The following is a 20,405-nucleotide window of genomic DNA, read 5'->3' on the forward strand; positions in this document are numbered from 1 at the left end:
ATCTAGAGATGGAGGATCTTGAAAGAGCCAAACTTTTTCTAGATCCTGAGTAAGCAATAAACAACTGATTTGATTTACAAAAAGATTTTGTCTTTTCATTATAAAACTTAAGACATCTCCCAATGTCCAAAGTATGAAGAGCTTTCTCTGCTGCAGTGCTCGGATTCTTGAAATACGTAGGCAGGATCACTGGTTCATTTAAATGAAAGGAAGAAGGATTTTAGGGACACATTTTGGATTAGTTCTAAGCAGCACCCTATCCGATCTGAATTGCATGAAGGGATCTTGAATTGAAAAAGCTTGAATTTTGCTGACTCTCCTGGCTGATGTGAGAGCAAGAAGTAATGCTACTTTCCATGAGAGAAATTGCAACTCAGCCATGTGAATTGGTTCAAAAGGTGTTTTCATGAGCTGTGACAAGACTATGTTAAGTTGCCAAGGAGGCGGAGGACGTTTAATTTGCTTATGCCCCTGGGATTTGGCCCACCCGGGAGCAAATTAATAACGAAGCGCAGAAGCCCGTCTGTTGTGTTGCCTTGCCACCTTTTTCCACATTTGTCGTTGTTTTTGCACCTCGCTGAAACATACTTTCAGCTTTCGTTATTCTACGCGCTGTTCTTTCCTCCATCTTGCGTTGTACTTTTTTTGTCGATTTTCAAGCTAAAACGTCTTGTGGTTAGTCACAGCTGTATAAATGTTACACGTCAATTTCACGTGGTAAAGTGTGTTACTTGTTTAGAACATTAACGGTTTTTTTCAAAGAGACGGGTGATGTTTGCGTTAGCCCGTTGCGCGATTTGATTCTCCCACCCAAGAAAGGTATTATCGGAAATGATTTTCTATTTTCGAAGCTGCAAGGCTTCTGGTAGCTGTTATTTTTGCATTCCTCCTCACTGCGGCATCATCAGCACATACTCGCATGCATGCTCTTACCTGGGAGACTCCCGAACGTGTCCGCGTCCTCCGACTCAGCACGTTGGTGCTCTACCAGGTGTTCTGCGAGGTGCCGCGTTGTTTGTTTCCTCCGATTCCCGGCTGCTTTTTAAGATCCTTTCCTCAATCAACAGCATTCGTAACTTTGTTCGGCAGCTTATCTTTACTTTCTCGCGGGTTCACGGGTCTCGATGGCGGGTTCTCCTCTGTCTGTTTGGTTACTTTCTCTCACTTTGTCCCGTCACAGAGGGAGCACTTTCAGTCGGTGCCCGCGTTGAGACCAGGACAGTGTCTCATAAGTATTTCAATACAAAGATAGCGCGGCACACTTCTTGGTGGTTTCAAGTTGGTTTATTTCAAATTGCAAGCAAAACTCCTACGCGTTTCAAACCGTAGTCCTTGTTCACGGCAGTGTTCTACAAGTGTCCCTTTTCTATTCCGCTATTTATACTCTTACACCTCATTGTGTCTTACGCTGCATTCTGGGCCATGTAGTTTATATTTCAACAAACTTTATTATACTAATGCAAATTGTGCATTTTGGTGTCTAAATGGTGTTAGTGTTTATCAGTGGGGTTAACTATAGTTTTACTACACTCGCTGCGCTGATCTAAGTTTAGAAAAAACGCGCTCCAAACGTTCCTGGTGTCACCATGAACATACTGCCAATGACGCAGTAGCGTTTGCATTGGCTTAGTGAGTAATTTGCGACTTAGTGTCTGGATATGCGCAGTGAGTGTAGTAAAACAATAGTTAACGCGGATACTTGGCCCACCCCATATTTATCAGGAGATCTGGGCGATGCGGGTGGTAGAAAATGTGTGTCTGCCCAGTGAGCCCACAACTTTCCCTCGCAGAAATATGAGGGAAAAGTGTTTTTTGTTTTTAGCTAAATTTGAAGTTTGCAGGGGATGCTGGGTAAGAAAACATCGGGGGATCCTTGCAAGCCAATCCTACCTCAACTATCCCTAGTGTCTAGTTTTCAGAAATGTCTGGGGTTAGTAGGTTTCCCTAGGTGCCGTTAAGCCCGGGACCAAAAACGCAGTTGACTCCCTTCCAAAGCCTGGTTGTTTTGTGCTAAATAATTATGATGTCTCCACAATACGTTTTAGGCCATATCCTGTTGCAGGCACTGGGCCTACCCACAGAAGTGAGGTACCATTTGTATCTGCAGACTTGGGGGGATTCTGGGTGGGTTGAGGTTTGTGGTTCCCTGCAGATTCCAGAACTTTACATTGCAGAAATGTGAAGAAAGTATTTTTTGTTTTACAAACTTTGAGGTTTTTGAGGGATTCTGGGTAACATAACTTGATTAGAACCACACAATTCACTCCATCCTGGATTCCCCTGGGTTTCTAGTTTAAAAAAATTTACAGGTTTGGTAGGTTTCCCTAGGTGCTGGCTAAGCTAGGGCCCAAAATCCACAACTAGGCACATTGCAAAAAATGGTTACGTTTTCAGTGGAAAACTTTGGCAACTAGGCCTACCCGCACAAGTGTGGTACCATTTATTTTGTGAGACTTAGGAGAACACAGAATAGTACTTATTACCATTTGTCTTTCTAGGCACTTGTGCCTTCCAGTTGTAAGACAGTGTGATAAAAAAGTCATTTTGAAAAATACCCTCTAATTCACATGCTAATATGGGTAGTTACAAATTCAGAGCTGCACAAATAACCACTGTTTTTAAACTCCATATCTTGTTCCTATTTCATAAATACATAGGTTTCCTTGAGACCTATTTTTTTTACTCTTTATTTGACCGAATTAATTGCTGTATACCCGGTACACAATGAAAACCCATTGCAAGGTTTAACTCATTTATTGGCTCTGGGTACCTTGGCTTCTTGGTGAAACCACAAGCCCCATATATCCCCGCAACCAGAAGGGTCCCCTTGACGTAATGGTATATTGCTTTGAAAAATAAAAATCTACCATAGTTAAAAGAAGTTACGTGTGAAAATGTAGGCACAAATTGCTGGGTTTTTTCAACTTAATTTCAATATTTCTTTATTTCAACTGTTACTTTCTATAGGAAAGCCTTAAAGAATCTACACAAATGACCCCCTTGTCTACTTTCAGAAATGTATAGCTTTCTGGCATCCATTATTGGTTTCATACCCATTTCTACCACTAACTGGAAGCAGGCTGAAAGCACAAAAATAGGCTATGTCCCAGTAAAATGCCAACACTGTATAGAAATTTTAGATTTCTGACAAAAGTCTGCCTGTTCCTGAAAGCAGGGAAGATGGTGATTTTAGCACCACAAATCCTTTGTTGATAACATTTGCAGGGGAAAAACAGATGCTTTCTTCTGCAGCACTTATTCTCCATTTTCTCCAAAAGCTCACGGTTTGGCAAATTTCTCATGTAAATAATACCCGTAACCCAAATAAAAATACCAAACAGTGACATCTTCACCATTTCCCCGACCATTTAACACCTCTTGACGTTAGTCTTCAAAACTTTTTCTCAACATGGAAATAAATCACAGCAGACCAATGTGTGTTGGACATTATTCAACATGGTTACTATCTGGAGCTCATTACTACTCCTACTGATGTTCCACATTACAAATACAAATTATCAATACAACACTCGCAAATACAAATTATCAATACAACACCAAACCCCAACAGGAAATATCAGCTCTGTTGCTAAAAGGAGCAACTGATGGAGACATCTAGCAGCAGATTCCTTAACTTTTGAATTCTCCCCAGGTGCCAGCCTAGATCTGGAAAGTTTTCAGCAGTACCTCTGCGTCCTGGGGGATGGCGTTGCATGGCTCTGTGATGGCGTCAACTCCGGTCATGATGTCAGTGAAGCCATATAAGTCCCCTCCGGTGTGCGGACGACAGTTTATACTTTTGCCCTCATCCCCCTCTGGAGCGCCTGCGGGCCCCAAGGAAATCGTCGGTACCATAACTGCGTCGTCACCAGTGGGTTTGCCTTCGGTGGCAGTTCCAGCCTCGGACTCTGAGGCACCGGTCCTTTGAGGCCACCGATTGAGTCAGTCTACTCTGGCACGGCATCGTTTGGCTCCAGCACGAATTCGGTCGCCCTTATTGTCCCTGTCGTTCCGGCGCCAGTAGACTCCGAGCTGGAGTCGTTGTGCACTGTAGAGTCTGCTTCACTGCATCCGGATATCTGCACAGATACCGGCTGACGTCTCTCCTCCTTCCAAGGTGGATGTAGGCATGGAGTCTCCTTGATGCCGTTCGTCATCCTTGGAGCCGTTTGAGGCTTTGTCACCTCTGTGGAGGATCCACAAGTCCGGTTAGGGGAAGGTTATGAGGAGATGACCCCCTTGGAGCAGCCAGTGGCCCCTACTCGGTTGGACAGCTGGATGAAGTGAGCGGGCTATATTTGCCCCATGCTTCCTCCCCTTTGTGCCCTTCTGGCCCTGCCTCGGAAGCCAGCTCCTCTTTAGCAGAGGTTTTGAGGAGAGTGGCTGATGTCTTGCATCTCACTCTATAGGATACAGACCCCCTTAGTGAGGTCCTTCATTCCGGCTAGTCGGGGGTGAGTCGGTGCTACCTTCTTGTGAGGCCATTTTATTTTATTGGGAACATGGCCAAAACCTGAGTCAAGTGTGCCAGTGGACCTCATTTTTACCCACACATACCGTCTTGCCCCTGGTGACCCCGCTTGCCTTGTTAGGGAGCCGATCCACCACAGCGCGGGGTCCAGGCCATTACCCAGAGATGGAGAACTTCCCACATTCCCCTCTTGATAAAGAGTCCATTGAACAGGATTCTTGCGACTTTAACGCCTTAACCGCGGCGGTTTTTCCGCCACGGTGCGGGCGTTCTAAAGGGTAGGCGGGGCTACGTCGGCCGTTGTCAGACGGCAGCACTAGGGAGGTAGTCCTCCCGTCGGCCAATGGCAGCACGGAACTGGTTAAGCTCCATTAATACGGTCTGCATCCTCTGATGTTTTCTCCATACCTTGTGGGAGTTTTTGGACCAATTCTTACCCTGGGGTTGAAGGGGCGAGTTGGGTCAGTTAATTTCAGATGGCGGTCGGGCAGCCAGACTGCTCTTCAAGTGTGAAATGGATTACACTGACTCCATTGGGCGGTCCATGGCATCTGCTGTGGTATTGCGCCGGCACACATGGCTCCGGGTGTCTGGGTTTCGGAAGTTGTCCAGTCTGTCCTAATTGACATGCCATTTGATGGGATTCATCTTTTTGGAGCCCAAGCGGATGCAGCCCTAAGCAGGTTTCGGGCTAGTCTGGGAGGGTCAGACTCTGAGCATGTCTCCTCCCTCCCTTTTCAATTTGCATTGATGAGTGTACCCTTTTCTGCAGGCTTCCCCCCTTTTTTTCCTGAGTTGACTCATCTATTGATTTTTACACCACCACCAATTCTATTGGTGGAGCCATGGTTCATTCTGCTGCTCTTTGCAGACACACTTTGTTGCAGGAGTCTAGTTAGCTTGAGTCTGTTCAGGTCAGTGTGACCTTTGATGGTGTTCGTTTGACAGCCGTGCGGCTTCAGCATTACTATTCTTCATGGCTGGTTGCTTGTAGTGTAGCCTTTTCATCCATTTTAACAGCAAATATTTATGAGTTCCACAGTTAGTGAAGATGCATAAGAAAGGAAGTAATATATCAGGATGGCTTTACATGTTTTGCAGTGTATCTTCTCTATTACGGCCAAACCTGTAAACATCGGTCTATCAATACATATAAAGCTCAAAGTCAAATCAGAATATAACCTGTTGAAATAAAATATATTATTATAAAGGAAATGGAGAAAACGCAAGGCACAGTCGTAAAAGAAGCCCACATCAGTTACCCCTCACCCTACTAATAGCTATCCTATGTTGTACCTATCAAACCTACTTCCAGTACAAAGAATCTGGCTTAGGTAAAAAAGTCATAAGCAATCTGTTTAATTCTCCAGTATTAGGGGTGTCTTTCATAGATTCACATGCCTGAATCATTCCCCGTCGTCGGAGTGGGAGTCCCACGGTACATAAAAAAGCAATAAAATGCTATAAATATATAGTAATACCAATAGAAATGAACCAGGAAGTAAAACAGCCAATGGTACAGTAGGCAAAAACTTCCACATCTATGACCCTCATAGTCATTATGTATAGTCCAAACTACAGCCAGTCAGGCGCCAGCACCCACCAGAATGTTCTCCCCAGAGGCTCAGGCTCTCAGATTTTCTACCGCACGTCATGTGAAGGGAGTCTCCCTGAGCTCTGCTCAGTTTTCTAACTTCTAACTTCATCTGTGTCTTCTCTTCAGGATGTCTTCAAAGAAATCTCTCTTTAGAGCCTGTGACTGCTGTGGTAAGCCTCGGCTTTTTGAGAAAGATCCACACAAAAAGTGTATCTATTGTCTCTACCCAGATCACCAGGCCTCTGACTGTAAGATCTGCAGAACCATGCCTCAGAAGACTCTCCGGGATAGAGAGGGTCGTTTACTGCTGTGGTTGAAGAGGCTAAAGGATTCTTCTAATCCTGTTTCTGAAGTAGGCAGTGTCACCTCTGCTTCCACTTCAGCCTCCAGGAAGAGACCTGCGCCTGAGGGACTGTCATCTCCCAAGGCTAAACTGCCTAAAAAACAACCACCTGCTAAAGGACAGGATCAGCCTTCCACTTCTCAGGCTGTCCCCACCTCCAAGGGCATGGAAGGCGCTTCTGCTTCCACAAAGGGGAAAAAACTCAAGCTTTCCCTATCTTCTGACAGGATGTTACCACAGACTTCATCTCCGCCTCCTGTGAAGTCCTCTTCAGCTTCCTCGTCGACGAGAACGACGACTTCAGTGACATCTACGGTAACATTTTCATCTCCTAAACCTAGTATGGTTATGTCCTCGTCTACGGTGTCTCCAACGATGGTTTTTGTTTCTGTGAGGCCTATTTCGTCGACGTCGGTCGTCGACGCCTCGTCGTCGACGCCTTTAAAGGCTTTACCACCGACGAAAAAGACTCCGTCGACGAGCTCGTCGTCCGGCTCTACGCCGTCGACGAAAATAACACCGTCGACGAAGAGTGTCCCGTCCACGAAGAGTGTCCCGTCGACGAAGAGTGTCCCGTCGACGAAGAGTGTCCCGTCGACGGAGAGTGTCCCGTCGACGGAGAGTGTCCCGTCGACGAAGAGTGTCCCGTCGACGATGAGTGTCACGTCGACGATGAGTGTTACGTCGACGATGGGTGTTACGTCGACGAAGACTATCCCGTCGACGACGAGTGTCCCGTCGACGAAAGGTGTCCCGTCGACGACGAGTGTCCCGTCGACGACGACTATTCCGTTGCCGAAAAGTGTCCCGTCGACGAGAGGTGATCCGTCGACGACAAATCCATCGGGAGTTAACCCTCCGACGACGCCGCAGTTATCCTCATGCACGGCACTACAGGTGTGGTCTCCGTCGACGGTGTTTTTAACACCACGGCAAGCAGCAGAACAACTGCGCAACACTGTAATGAGGCTTTCACCCCTTCGTGTTTCACCTCACAAGGTGTCATCTGAAGTCCCAGACCAACTGCTGGATTCTGACAGTGTCAATGAGATGGTCCAGAATACTTTTGGGCAAGCCACTAGTCCATCGGAGTTACATATTAAACTTCAAGATGATGAATATGAGGTTTCTCACTCTCCTGCTGAGGTATCGATGCCTGTGAGTACCCCTGTTGCTCAAGTGCCTTTGGATTTAATATCCAACTTACAGGTTATGCTGGACGATTACTATCGGAGGTTTCCCCCTTCGGAATCGGCAGGTTCTGGACAGGCAACTCCAATTTCGGAAACGCCTCCACCCGTGCTCCCATCGGTGTGTCCACCTTCACACCCACAACCTGCTCACGAAGAGGACCCGCAATCCTCGGAAGATGACGACCAACGGGAAGAAGGAGAAGTGGATGATTTATCGGAGTGGGAGGACTATCAGGTACAATCTCCTTCAACATCTCCTCAGACTGCGTCGGCCTCCCCTCCTGTTGATGTAGCGAATTTTCATTTGCTGATGGAGCGTGCGACCGCACGTTTTCATATGAAAATGGAGCATACTCAACAAGAATGTTTTCTTTACGATTTTAAAGATCAACCCAGGCGACAAATTAGGACAATACCCATTGTGGAATTCATCTGGAAGGAAGGTGTTAAGGTGATGTCAACGCCGGCTTCCATTCCTCCAGTCTTGCCAAGAATTGATAAGAAATATAAAGCTCCAGACAAGACGCCTGCCTGTCTCATTGGACAAGCAAAACTTGACTCGGTAATTGTCCAGGCGGCTCAGAAAAGGGCCAGAAATCCGTCCTCTGCAGTTACGGCGCCGCCGGATAGAGATGGCAGATGCCTAGACTCAATAGGAAAACGAGTTTCCACCATGGCTGCAACGACTGTCCGTGCTGCCAACGCATTAGCCATCTTAGGTCGGTACGACCGTCAAATGTGGTCTGACATCTCACCATTTATTGATCTACTCCCTGAGCCATCCAAGGCGGAGGCACTCCAAATTCTCCATGAAGGTCAAAGGACCTCTGAAGAGATAATTGATTCAGCTGTTGATGTTGCATCTACAGGATTTCGCCAATTGGCAGGAGCTGCGGTTCTACGTAGACAGGGGTGGTTACGTTCCACTACCTTCAGACAGGAAGTACAAAACCGAGTTCTAGACATGCCATTTGATGGCGAATATTTATTCGGCCCCAAGGTAGAGGAGGCCTTACAGACTATCAAAAAGGATACCGAAACAGCCAGATCCTTAGGCACTCTACAATTCCACAAGCCGCCCTTTCGAGGAGCGAGAGGACGAGGAACGTCCTTCAATAGAGGTGGATACCAGCAACAACATCAACAATCCTCATACCGGCAGGGTAATCAGCGCTACCAAACTCAGCGTTACCAGTCTTATGGGCAGAAAAGATCTCAATACACCCCAAACAGGGGTAAGGCTACCTACCGCGGCAAGGACAAGCGACAATGACATTTTTCACCTGCCACCACCGTCTTTCCACCCTCTCAAAAGACTTGGCGGAAGAATATCCAAATTTTACTCCAATTGGCAGTCGATAACAACGGACAAATGGGTCCTGGATATTGTCGCCAGGGGCCATGCCCTAGAATTCGAAAAATTCCCCCCGAATGTACCGCCAAAGGGCCCGCCTCCAGCTCACCTGAAGGAGCTGCTTACCCAAATCAAAATGATGATACAAAAAGGAGCTATCGAGAGCGTTCCTCAGAGGATGAGAGGACTAGGATTTTACTCCAGGTTCTTCCTGATCAGAAAGAAGAACGGGGAGTGGTGCCCGATCCTCGATCTTCGTGCATTAAACAAATATCTAAGGAAATTGACATTCCGGATGCTCTCTCTTCAAGAAATTTTGCATCTTCTAACAGCAGGAGATTGCATGGTCACCCTAGACCTCCAAGATGCATATTTCCACATCCCCATCCTACCTCGCCACAGGAAATTCCTTCGCTTCAGGGTGGCTGGCAGGGACTACCAATTCAAAGTCCTTCCTTTTGGACTACGGTCAGCTCCAAGAGTTTTTACGAAAGTTTTAGCTCCAGTAGCTGCGCACCTCCGGCTGGAGGGAATACAAATTTTCCCATATCTGGACGATTGCCTTATAAAGGCCAATTCTCATGGCACCGTTCAAAGTCATCTTCAACAGTGTCTCCATCTGTTTCAGTCTCTAGGCCTGACAATAAATTTCTCCAAATCCCAAATGCAATCGTCTCAAAGAATAGCATTCTTAGGAGCAATGTTGGACACTCACAAATGCAAAGCTTTCGTCTCCAAGGAGAGACAAATGAAAATAAGTCGGCTAGCACAAGATCTCATGCAAAGAAAGTCAGTTTCTGTCCGACTATACAAATCCTTTCTGAGGATGGCATCGGCTTGTATTCCATTACTTCCAAATTGCCGGCTTCATATGAGGCCGCTTCAGGAGGAACTAGCCTTGCAATGGCAACAGGTTTCAGGCACTTTCGAGGACCTCATTCAAATCACACCACTCATGAAGGAGTCTCTTCTGTGGTGGACACAGAGGTGTCATCTCAGTCAGGGTCATGCGTTCCTTCAAGAACCACCAAGTCTCACCATCACTACAGATGCATCCCTCGAGGGCTGGGGGGCTCATCTACAAGGCCTCACGATCAGTGGCAAATGGACTGTGCAACAGAAACTGTGGCACATCAATCGTTTGGAACTGAGAGCCATTTTTCTTGCCCTCAAGGCGTTTTGTGCCATCATTCAGAACACCAATGTGTTGATAAGAACAGACAACACAACAAGTATGCACTACGTCAACAAACAGGGAGGAACTCGATCTCTTCTCCTGTCTCAAGAGGCGCAGGAATTATGGACATGGGCTCTTCACCACAATGTACAGTTGCATGCGGTGCATGTTCCGGGAACGGAAAACGTGCTTGCGGACGCACTCAGCAGGACAACGATCACCAACCACGAATGGGAGCTTCACCAGAACACAGTGGACCACATCTTTCATCAGTGGGGTTGGCCAGACCTAGACCTATTTGCGACAAGTACCAACAGCAAATGCCTGAGCTTCGCCAGCTGGCACCCCCACAAGAATTCTCTGGGGAATGCGTTCTCCATCGATTGGTCCCTGAGGTTTGCGTACGCTTTCCCACCGATTCCGTTAGTCCCCAAGGTTCTGCGGAAGATGAGGAAGGAACCTTGCCGACTGATCCTGATCGCGCCCAGATGGCCGCGCCAGTATTGGTTTACGGAGCTCCTCCTACTATCAGAGAGCAAACCAATTCAGTTACATCCAATCCCGAACTTGCTCAGTGTTCAGGAGGGTCAAGTCTTCCATCCGGACCCAGCATCGCTGAGATTAGCGGCTTGGCTCCTGAACACCATGAGTTTGCACACTTGAACATCCCGGCAGACTGTAAAGAGGTGTTGGCCAAAGCTAGAGCACCCGCTACCATCAAGACTTACAGTCTCAAATGGAAACGCTTCTGTATCTGGTGCCGTTCAGCAGGTGTTCACCCTTTTTTGGCAAAGCCTGAGGAAATTCTTCCTTTTTTCTTGCAGTTGGCACGAACAGGTCTGTCCCATGCTACTTTAAAGGTATTTCTGGCTGCAATATCCAGATATCGACAGGATGGGTCCAATTCTCTGTATTCAGCAAGAATTATCCAACAGTTCTTTAAAGGCCTCTTTAGAATGTTCCCTCCCGTACGTCGTCCACCTCCTTTGTGGCATCTGAATGTGGTCCTGGGTCAACTCATGCGTCACCCATTTGAGCCCATCCATCGAGCTGACTTGAAGTATCTTTCGTGGAAGGTATCACTGCTTTTAGCCTTAACATCCGCCAAGAGAGTTAGTGATATCCAAGCTTTCACTGTTCATCATCCTTTCCTCCAATTCACAAGCGATTCTGTCATACTTCGCACAAATCCCAAATACATTCCTAAAGTACCTTCGGATTTCCATCTGAACGAACCTGTTGTTCTTAAATCATTTTTTCCAGACCCGCAAACTCCTGCGGAAAGAGCTTTACACTCGCTTGACATTAGAAGATGTCTTAAATTCTATCTACAAAGAACTTCTACTGTACGCACCTCTGACCAGTTGTTCATTACCTACGGTGCGATTCGTAAGGGGCAGGCAGTATCAAAACAGACTATTGCAAGATGGATATCTGCTGCCATTGCCTTTTGCCATGCACAGGCTGGGAGACCTTTACCATCTGCGCCCAGAGCGCACTCTACAAGAGCAGTCTCCTCATCTACGGCCTTATTTGCTGGAGTCCCTCTTCAGCAGATCTGCAAAGCGGCTACTTGGGCGAGTCGCCATACCTTTACCAGACATTACTGTCTAGAGTCCATCAGCGAGGCTGATACTTCTGTGGGTCGAGCTGTTCTACGGAATCTGTTTCATTAAGGTGAGCCTCTGTTTCCCACCTCCTTGTTTTCTGCTGTCAGACGCTTCTTATGTTATGTTTTCACATATTTTCATGATTGCATTATGTTATGCTTTATACGATATGTGTATATTCACTTTGCATTGTTATTTGCATTACTAACTGACAAGCTGGGTGTTATGAGCGTCTGTTCAGCAAAGATATGTACTGCTAGCTACTCTGATTCAGGCATGTGAATCTATGAAAGACACCCCTAATACTGGAGAAGAACAATAGTTACTTACCTGTAATCTGTGGTTCTCCAGTATTGGTGTCTTTCATAGATTCACATGCAACCCGCCCACCTCCCCTCAGAGGCTTTTTAGGCTATTATGGTTTACCTTCACTCCTTGCGAGAAAATCTGAGAGCCTGAGCCTCTGGGGAGAACATTCTGGTGGGTGCTGGCGCCTGATTGGCTGTAGTTTGGACTATACATAATGACTATGAGGGTCATAGATGTGGAAGTTTTTGCCTACTGTACCATTGGCTGTTTTACTTCCTGGTTCATTTCTATTGGTATTACTATATATTTATAGCATTTTATTGCTTTTTTATGTACCGTGGGACTCCCACTCCGACGACGGGGAATGATTCAGGCATGTGAATCTATGAAAGACACCAATACTGGAGAACCACAGATTACAGGTAAGTAACTATTGTTCTTCTCATTTAGCATTTAAATCTCTCAACAACATGTCAGCAAGAATCAGTCCGGGTCCTAGCATTACAACAATGTTGGCCTCGCGTAATGGTGCTACTCCATTGCATGACCACTAGGATGCATGTCCCCTTACCTCTCTGTCTCTCCCTCTCTCTCTTTCTCACTCTTTCCCTTTCTCTCTCTCCCACCCCCTGCTGGCAACTGTACGTTTCTGCTGCCGCTGCTGGTTATTCAGATGTTGCTGGTTGCCCTCCGGGTTCACATCTCTTGCTGAGTGTAGAGAGACCTGTTTCCTTATTTTGTCATTATGAATAGATTTATATTTTTTGATGGAACGGTTTAATTACAGAATGTGTTTGAGCTTGGTTAGAATGTTCTTGTTTGTTTGTAAGTCTGTCCCGTTGATGAGCTGCGTGTCAGGTCGCTAACAAAGCATCGCGGGTGCACATCAAATGCGGAGTCTGCATCCTATGGCATAGACCTAGTGGGTACCCGCTTGAATACCACTATCATCATAGGGGTTACTACTGTGTCTGATCCTGTAGTCCGTTTAGGTGCGCCATGTCTCTGGCAGCCATGTGTGTGACGGTGTTGGTTACTATGGCTACGATTGGCCATGTATACCACTTGCGCGTGCTCTGCCCAGCCTCTACCAGCTAACAAGCATTGGCATAGCCAATAGGTCTCTCCTTTGGGACCTTATAAGTATTTAGTTATGCAGCACAATATCCTTACTGCAACAACATTAACTGTTGCTTGGCTAAACACTTATAAGGTCCCAAAGGCGAGACCTATTGGCTATGCCAATGCTTGTTAATTGGAATGTCCGTTCCGCAACTGGGATATGTCTACTTACTTATATGCTCATTAAGAAGTTGGCAGTAATAGTCTCGGTGATCTCATTCCAGAGTGTGCTCTGCAACTTGAACTTTCTGTGATCTCTAATGTATTCTTAGTAAACAGTCATGTGACATTGCATTGTTCCTGCAGGTTTATGTGCTCTCAGTTGCCAAATCAAGTCTTGAAAAGCATCAGCATCATCGATTCTCCTGGTATTCTCTCTGGGGAGAAACAACGTATCAGCAGAGGTGAGTTTGAAATATAGCTTGGATTATTAAGGAAATTCAGTTTATATTTAAATGGCTGTCTGATTTTTCTCTCTGCTTACATGTACCCTAACATGACTCGAAGTCTTGAGATACTTAGATTTTAGTTACCTATAAAAAGTAATTTTGTTTGTTCTGAGGGATCATGTACATTTTAAAGTAATGGATCGCATTTACAGTTTCAAAAGTGATTGATACTTATGAATTCTGTGAGCAGTGAAAGCTGCTTTTACGCAGTATGTGATGGTTGACTACTGTGATTGCAAAAAAGTTTAAATATTGGTTCCCCTTATATGTGTTCTTCGACAGAATTGTTGATATTTGAGAACTGAATTAATGTACTGATGGGCACATACACAATATTTCTGGTCTAACGTTCTTGTAGGTCTGTTAAGTAGTTAATCTCATGCTGCATTATTTAATGCAGCCATACAGTTGGTGGATATATATATATATTTATATATTTATTTATTTATTTATTTATTTATTTTCTCTCAAACTGCTCGTACAAGTCCCCGGGACCAAGAGGGTTGGAGCGCCCAGCCGGAAGAACCCACCGGCAGATAAATGCGATACAAATCACTTTCTTTAAGAAAACTCAGTTCAAGCATGTAGCACTGGCTTTACTCTAAAACAGGACGTGTTTCGGCCATTGCTGGCCTTCATCACATTCCGAAAGACGTCTTGTTTACGAGTAAACCAGTGTTTCACTCTTGAACTGAGTTAGCATCTTTTCTTCAGGAATGTGGTGTGTGTGTGTGTGTGTGTGTGTGTGTGTGTGTGTGTGTGTGTGTGTGTGTGTGTGTGTGTGTGTGTGTGTGTGTGTGTGTGTGTGTGTGTCTGTCTGTCTGTCTGTCTGTCTGTCTGTCTGTGTGTGTGTCTGTGTGTGTGTGTGTGTGTGTGTGTGTGTGTGTGTGTGTGTATATATATGTATATATATATATATATATGTATATATATATATATTTTGCCGCTTCGCTCTCCATATAATTCAGGATTTCCATCCCATATAAAGAAAAGCACTCGTGGGGGCCGTTCGAGTCTTTTTATTGACACAAACTAACAGCAACAGACTCGTTTCGGTAGACACCTTTCTAACACCATTCCGTCCCACACGATGAACAAATCCTTAGATCTGTTGATTGAGTGGTATTATTCATTTTACATAACTGTGCATAGTAGATGAACTGCAGTACCTTCTACGGCAATCGATATGCGGATGCACCCCCGCATTTGAAACACCCGCCTGAGAGTGCTCCACTCTATATGTATGTGAGTGTGTATATTATATAATGGTTTTAAACTTTAAAAAAACACTGAAATTCACCAGTTCTAGATAACGTGTGCCCCCACCATGAACAATCTATTCATCAATGATTTTATTTCAAATGTTGCAGTGATATTGTGAAAGATGTCCTAGAATATGTATATGGGGTAATTAGCAATGGTGCAAGTTATAGTTTACCTTAGGGCACAAATTAGTTATTTGAGATAAATGTCTTTTTTTTATTTGTTTAAAATTTTACATTCTCACCTATAATTTTACTTTAACCTTAAGTTTTTGAGTGAATTTCTAGTTTTTTTTAACATTAATATTTTTTTACCATACGTAAAGCTAACTCCCCACAGCTTTTGGCCATGCGCGGTGATCTGCACCCTGCATCCATGCCGCACAAGGATTTGGCTCCTCTACTAGAGCCTTTAATAGCCCCAGGGACCTCATCCCCTGAGGCTGAATTCCTTAGAAAAGGGGAGGCAGAGCCCCTCGGGACCCTTCCCTGAGCCCTAATAGACTCCCACCTCAAAGGAAATATTAGGTATCCCTACCCCTCACCCTTATGTCTTCTTTGAAACTGTTTTTTAAAGACTCCTTGTTGATGTGAGGACATCCAATCCGAGATCTGCCTGCCCACAGACCCTCAGCGGCTTGAAATATACAACGTTTTTCAACATTTATTATTCAAAAACTACTGAACGGATTTACATCAAATCACAAAACACACTCTTTATGAATCCAAATCTAGCTATCTGCCAAATGTAGTGCAGTGTGCAGCTTTAGCAAAATCGCCACTTTGTTGCCTTGAAAACTCCTGTGTCTTCCCAAGCACACATCGAGCATGTTCCACGCGATAGCTTTTTGCCCCCCTGGAGAGACATACCAACAACTCTCTGAAAGGAAAACTGTGAGGGATTGCAGGCTAGGGGTGTGTCACTTCCCTCCTGCAGGAAGCAACTGGCATGTTAGCCACAAAAGGCAGGCTTCAAAGGTGAAGCTGCCTTTGAAGAGCAGATGTTTAACACCAGGCAGGAGGGCTGTCCCATTGTTGAGGTAGATAATCTGGTACGAGGAACAGAGCGGGAAAACTGGTTGCCAAACCGGCTTTCCCTGGGCGTGTAACCCTGCGGTAGCCACACTCCTGGGGTGGGGTAGGAAGGTCTGAAAATGGAGAGCGCAGACTTGCCAACTTGGGATTGAGCAGAATGATGCATCCTGGGATAGCCAGATGCCACATTCTCCGGGAAGTGGTCACCCAGGTGGGAGGGAACCAGGTAACCCATTGGCTACCAACCGCATCCTGCCGCAAGAGCACTTTACAAGCATAAATAGGGCACCCCTGATGCCCAGACCTCAGACCTCGACCAACTTGGAAGATGGACCGAATGAGCACCAAGGGATCATCAAAGAGAGGCTGCACTGACAGACTGCATTTGCTGCACCTGGTGGTCTTGCTCAAAAAGAAACTGTCTCCAGAGCTCATTCAAGCCAAGGCCAGAGAACTCTCCTGTTCGCAGCACAGGGACACGCTGCCAAAGATGTATGTATCCCAAATTCTTCAAACCGCTACCACCTCTGTCGTTAAGCACAGAGAACCAAGACCCGACACACAGAATTGCACCAGAGTCCGCTGAGTCTGCGAGTGCTGTCGGAGAGTTACCAGGACCCTCAGAAGACTAGTTATGGGTCAGGAAATGATTAGCCTGTGATTGTGACTGGTAGTCCAGTGGTGACTGGACTTTGGACAGACCAGAATGGACTTTATGGGGCATTGACCCTGCAGCTAGGCAGCTAGGACCCCCTCACCATTTTTGTGGACCGACGAATCTCTGCAGGAAGACTCCTGTTGACCTTGTTGCATCCACAACATCTACAGAGCATCTTCAGCATCCTTCATCCTTTGCATCAGTACCACTCCATAGCAATCCATTGCAGTGCGAATAAAGTATCTAGAGCTGCTGGAGCACTGCTTCTGTGAAAGTAACTGTTCCTTGCTGGTCCCCCTGATTAGCTCCCTGCCAGAGTTTATCGCCACATGTACTACTAACTGACTGCATTGACACTCGCGTACGTGTTCCTTGAAAAAGTGTCCAGTTCATTGACTTTGCCAATGCTTGTTCGCGGTTTAGTAAAATTGCTTTGATTAATATTGCTTGTAAAATCTTTATCACGAGAACCCTCCGGTGCATCTTTTTTGTTATACTGTCTAAATTCCTATAAAATACAGTCTCTTTTTATAAATTGGTGCCTGATTTCTTGAGTGTTACGTCGATTTCCTCCTCGTTTTTTTTGGTGCTGTTTAAATGCTTAACACTTGTTAATCTGGGTAAGCCTTGCTGCTCAGTGCCACAGCTACCAAGGGTTGAGCTGTGGGTTGGACTGGCGAAACCGAAGAGTCCTAAAGGGGTTGGAAGCTGGAAGCACGCCAAGATCAACGCCTTGCTCTAGAAACAAAAGGCAGACCCGAGGGACCTCAAGAACTTCCAGCCCATCTCCCTGCTTCCGTTCTCGGCGAAGGTCATCGAAAAAAACATCAACAGACACTGAAACGGAAAATAATCGTCTTTTAAAAATTATCTGCTGCTCGCATTCTAGCACGCATCACACCATACTTCAGATCGGTGTACCTTTGCTTAGGAGCCGTATCTAGGACCGCTGATTCGTCCCCCCTCTGATTGCAAGGGGGAGGACACCACTTCCTGTTTGGAACTGCTTGGCGGTTAGCGCTCTAGCAGTTGGTTCTACCGGGGCTATTTAGCCCTCGCCCCCCAGTGAGCGCGCAGTGATCGCGCGCAGTGGAGCCGAAGAGGAGCCAAAGAGTAGCCCGTCTGCGCCCGTCCGCGACAGGACGGGGCCGGGGGCCACCCTTCTTGCCTCCTTCCGTGCTACTCCCCTGTTTACAATGGCTACTTCTTCTGACCTCCCACTCAGGTACTCCTCACAATCTTTATTAGCTCTCCGTCCTCCTGGTCCTAGGGAATGTGCCCACAACACCTGGCTATGTTCAGAAGGCCCTTTTTCCTGCTCTTTCTGTGGTTTCCAAGCCACCTCTAATACTATTACAACAGGTTCCTTACAAAACACCACGCCAGGAATAATAGACTGGAAAAGTTTCCTCCTAAATGTACGATCATTTCCGCGTCATTGCACTGAAATATGGGACACTATCCTTAGCATTGATCCGGAAATATGCTTTCTCACGGAAACTTGGCTAAAGCCACACACTGTACCAACTGCCACGGTAGGAATCCCCTTAGGGTATAAAATAGTGCGACAAGATCGCCCGGTAAAAACAGGTGGCGGTACTGCCATAATATATAAAGACAGCCTCCACATTACAATAATAGAACAAACTTTAACCCCCTCTATGGAGATTATGATCTTTAAAATTAACACCGGAACTAAGAACAATTGGAAGGGAGCCTTAGTATATCGTCCCCCTGGCCCCTATACCAGCTTCTCACTAACCTTGACTGAAACACTTGCCCCACATATGAAGGATGGAGAACGCTTTATATTACTTGGGGACTTCAATTTCCATGTTGATGAACCAGAGGATTCTGATACTAAGCTCCTTCTAGCTGACCTTGCTCTTTTAGGCCTACATATGCGGAATAGTGGCCCTACCCACAGGGGAGGACACACCCTTGATCTTATTTTTACTAACGCCCCATTCATTCACTGCCACTCTCCCAGACCTGTACACTGGTCTGACCATAGCATGCTGGAATTCTCCATTATGCAACCCACCAAACTTTCTGGCCCTTCTGCCAATCTGAGTACCAAACGAAGACCATGGCATAAGATCACCCCAGAGGCATTCGCTGAAACGTGGAGTACCCCGATTTTTACCGACTCTGATAACTCCGAGTCGGCCCTAGCCAAATTCAACAACACTCTGCTTGACACTATAAACCTTCTAGCTCCTCAAAAACAGGTCAAACAATCACTGACTAGGAAAAAAGAAATCTGGTATACTGAAACGTTAAAACTAGAGAAACAACAATGCAGAAAGCTAGAAAAACAATGGAGAAAGAATCATTCCAGTGAAAGTAAAGAGCTCTACCTACAGGCTGCCTCCTCCTATTATAAAAATATCAAAAAGGCAAGGAAAACCAGCCTTCAATCTCAAATAGATGAGGCCGATAATTCGACTAAAGAATTATATAAAATCCTTCGAAATTTTACTAACCCTCTAGCATGTGAAAGTCCTGACACTTTTTCTCAGGAATTGTGTAATGAGATCTCACAATTCTTTGAAGAAAAAATTGACACCATCTATAATAAAATTTTGGACAACCATCCCAACATCATTGAGATTTCTAGTGCCTCCGGCACACAGCCTAACTCCGAGACTTTCACCCACATCCCGGAAACCACGGTAGATGACATAAGATCACTCCTCAACAATATAAAACCCGGATCCCCCCTTGACCTTCTCCCTCCCCGAGTAATGAACACTCTAAGCACAGCTCTCTGCCCTCTTATTCAACAAGTCTTGAATCTCTCTTTCAAAGAAGGCAAACTCCCGCAGCAATGGAAAGAGGCAGTAGTGAATCCCATCCGAAAAAATTCCAGCCACCCATGGACAGAGCTCCCCAATCTCCGCCCTATCTCTCTTCTGCCCCTCCTTAGTAAACTGGCAGAGAAACATGTTAACACCCACATGTCCAGTTTCATAGAGGCGACAGGGGGCCTGGACCATTCACAATCTGGGTTCAGGCCCAACCACAGCACCGAATCAGCACTCCTCTCCGTGACCGATAACATCAAGATGGCACAGGATTGAGGAGGCTCAATGATTCTGGTGCTGTTGGACCTGTCAGCTGCCTTTGACACTGTGTCTCATAAGATTCTCATGAGCCGTCTAAAGGGAGTGGGCATTGGAGGACAGGCCTTTTCTTGGTTGGAGAGCTTTCTGTCCGGGCGCTCACAATCCGTCAGCTTGGGACCCTATCGTTCCTCTTCAAGGGTGCTCACGAAAGGGGTGCCACAGGGCTCATGCCTAAGCCCCACATTGTTTAATGTGTACGTGGCCCCCCTTGCAGAGATCGTGAGGAAATATGGATTCACTCCGGTGTCCTATGCTGACGACACCCAGCTCCTCTACCCTTTCCATTCTCTCAGTGCCAATGTAAGGGAAAATTTTGCCGAAGGAATGAGGGCCATTTCCAATTGGATGGCGTCTAACCGGCTCCAATGTAACGTCGGTAAGACGGAAGTAATGCTTTTTGGAAAATCCTCCATACTGTGGTCCCCTGACTGGTGGCCTCTGTACCTAGGTCCTGTACCTTCTCCCAAATCCATAGTAAAAAACCTGGGAGTTAAGTTAGATCAAAATCTAACTCTGAAAGAGCATGCGAATGCAATCGCAGGGGCATGCTTCCACACCATCGGACTGCTGAGGCGAGTATTCCCCTACCTCCCAGACAACTACAGAAAGACCCTTGTACAAACTATGGTAATAAGTCGCCTCGATTACTGTAACGGGCTCCTGATACAAGCTAACGAGGATGCCATAAACCGTCTAC

At 46.0% G+C, this 20,405-nt stretch overlaps 1 protein-coding gene across 1 annotated transcript in view; it reads left to right on the forward strand.

Annotated features, from left to right (window-relative positions):
- EHD4 (EH domain containing 4) overlaps positions 1–20,405 on the forward strand; it is a 183,177-nt gene that overhangs the window by 63,590 nt on the left and 99,182 nt on the right. The window contains exon 3 of the mRNA XM_078659642.1: positions 13,483–13,580. Coding sequence (XP_078515768.1) covers positions 13,483–13,580 — 98 coding nt within the window. The remainder of the gene's footprint in view (positions 1–13,482; positions 13,581–20,405) is intronic.

The sequence above is a fragment of the Lissotriton helveticus genome, chromosome 9 (assembly GCF_964261635.1).
Source record: "Lissotriton helveticus chromosome 9, aLisHel1.1, whole genome shotgun sequence".
NCBI lineage: Eukaryota > Metazoa > Chordata > Amphibia > Caudata > Salamandridae > Lissotriton > Lissotriton helveticus.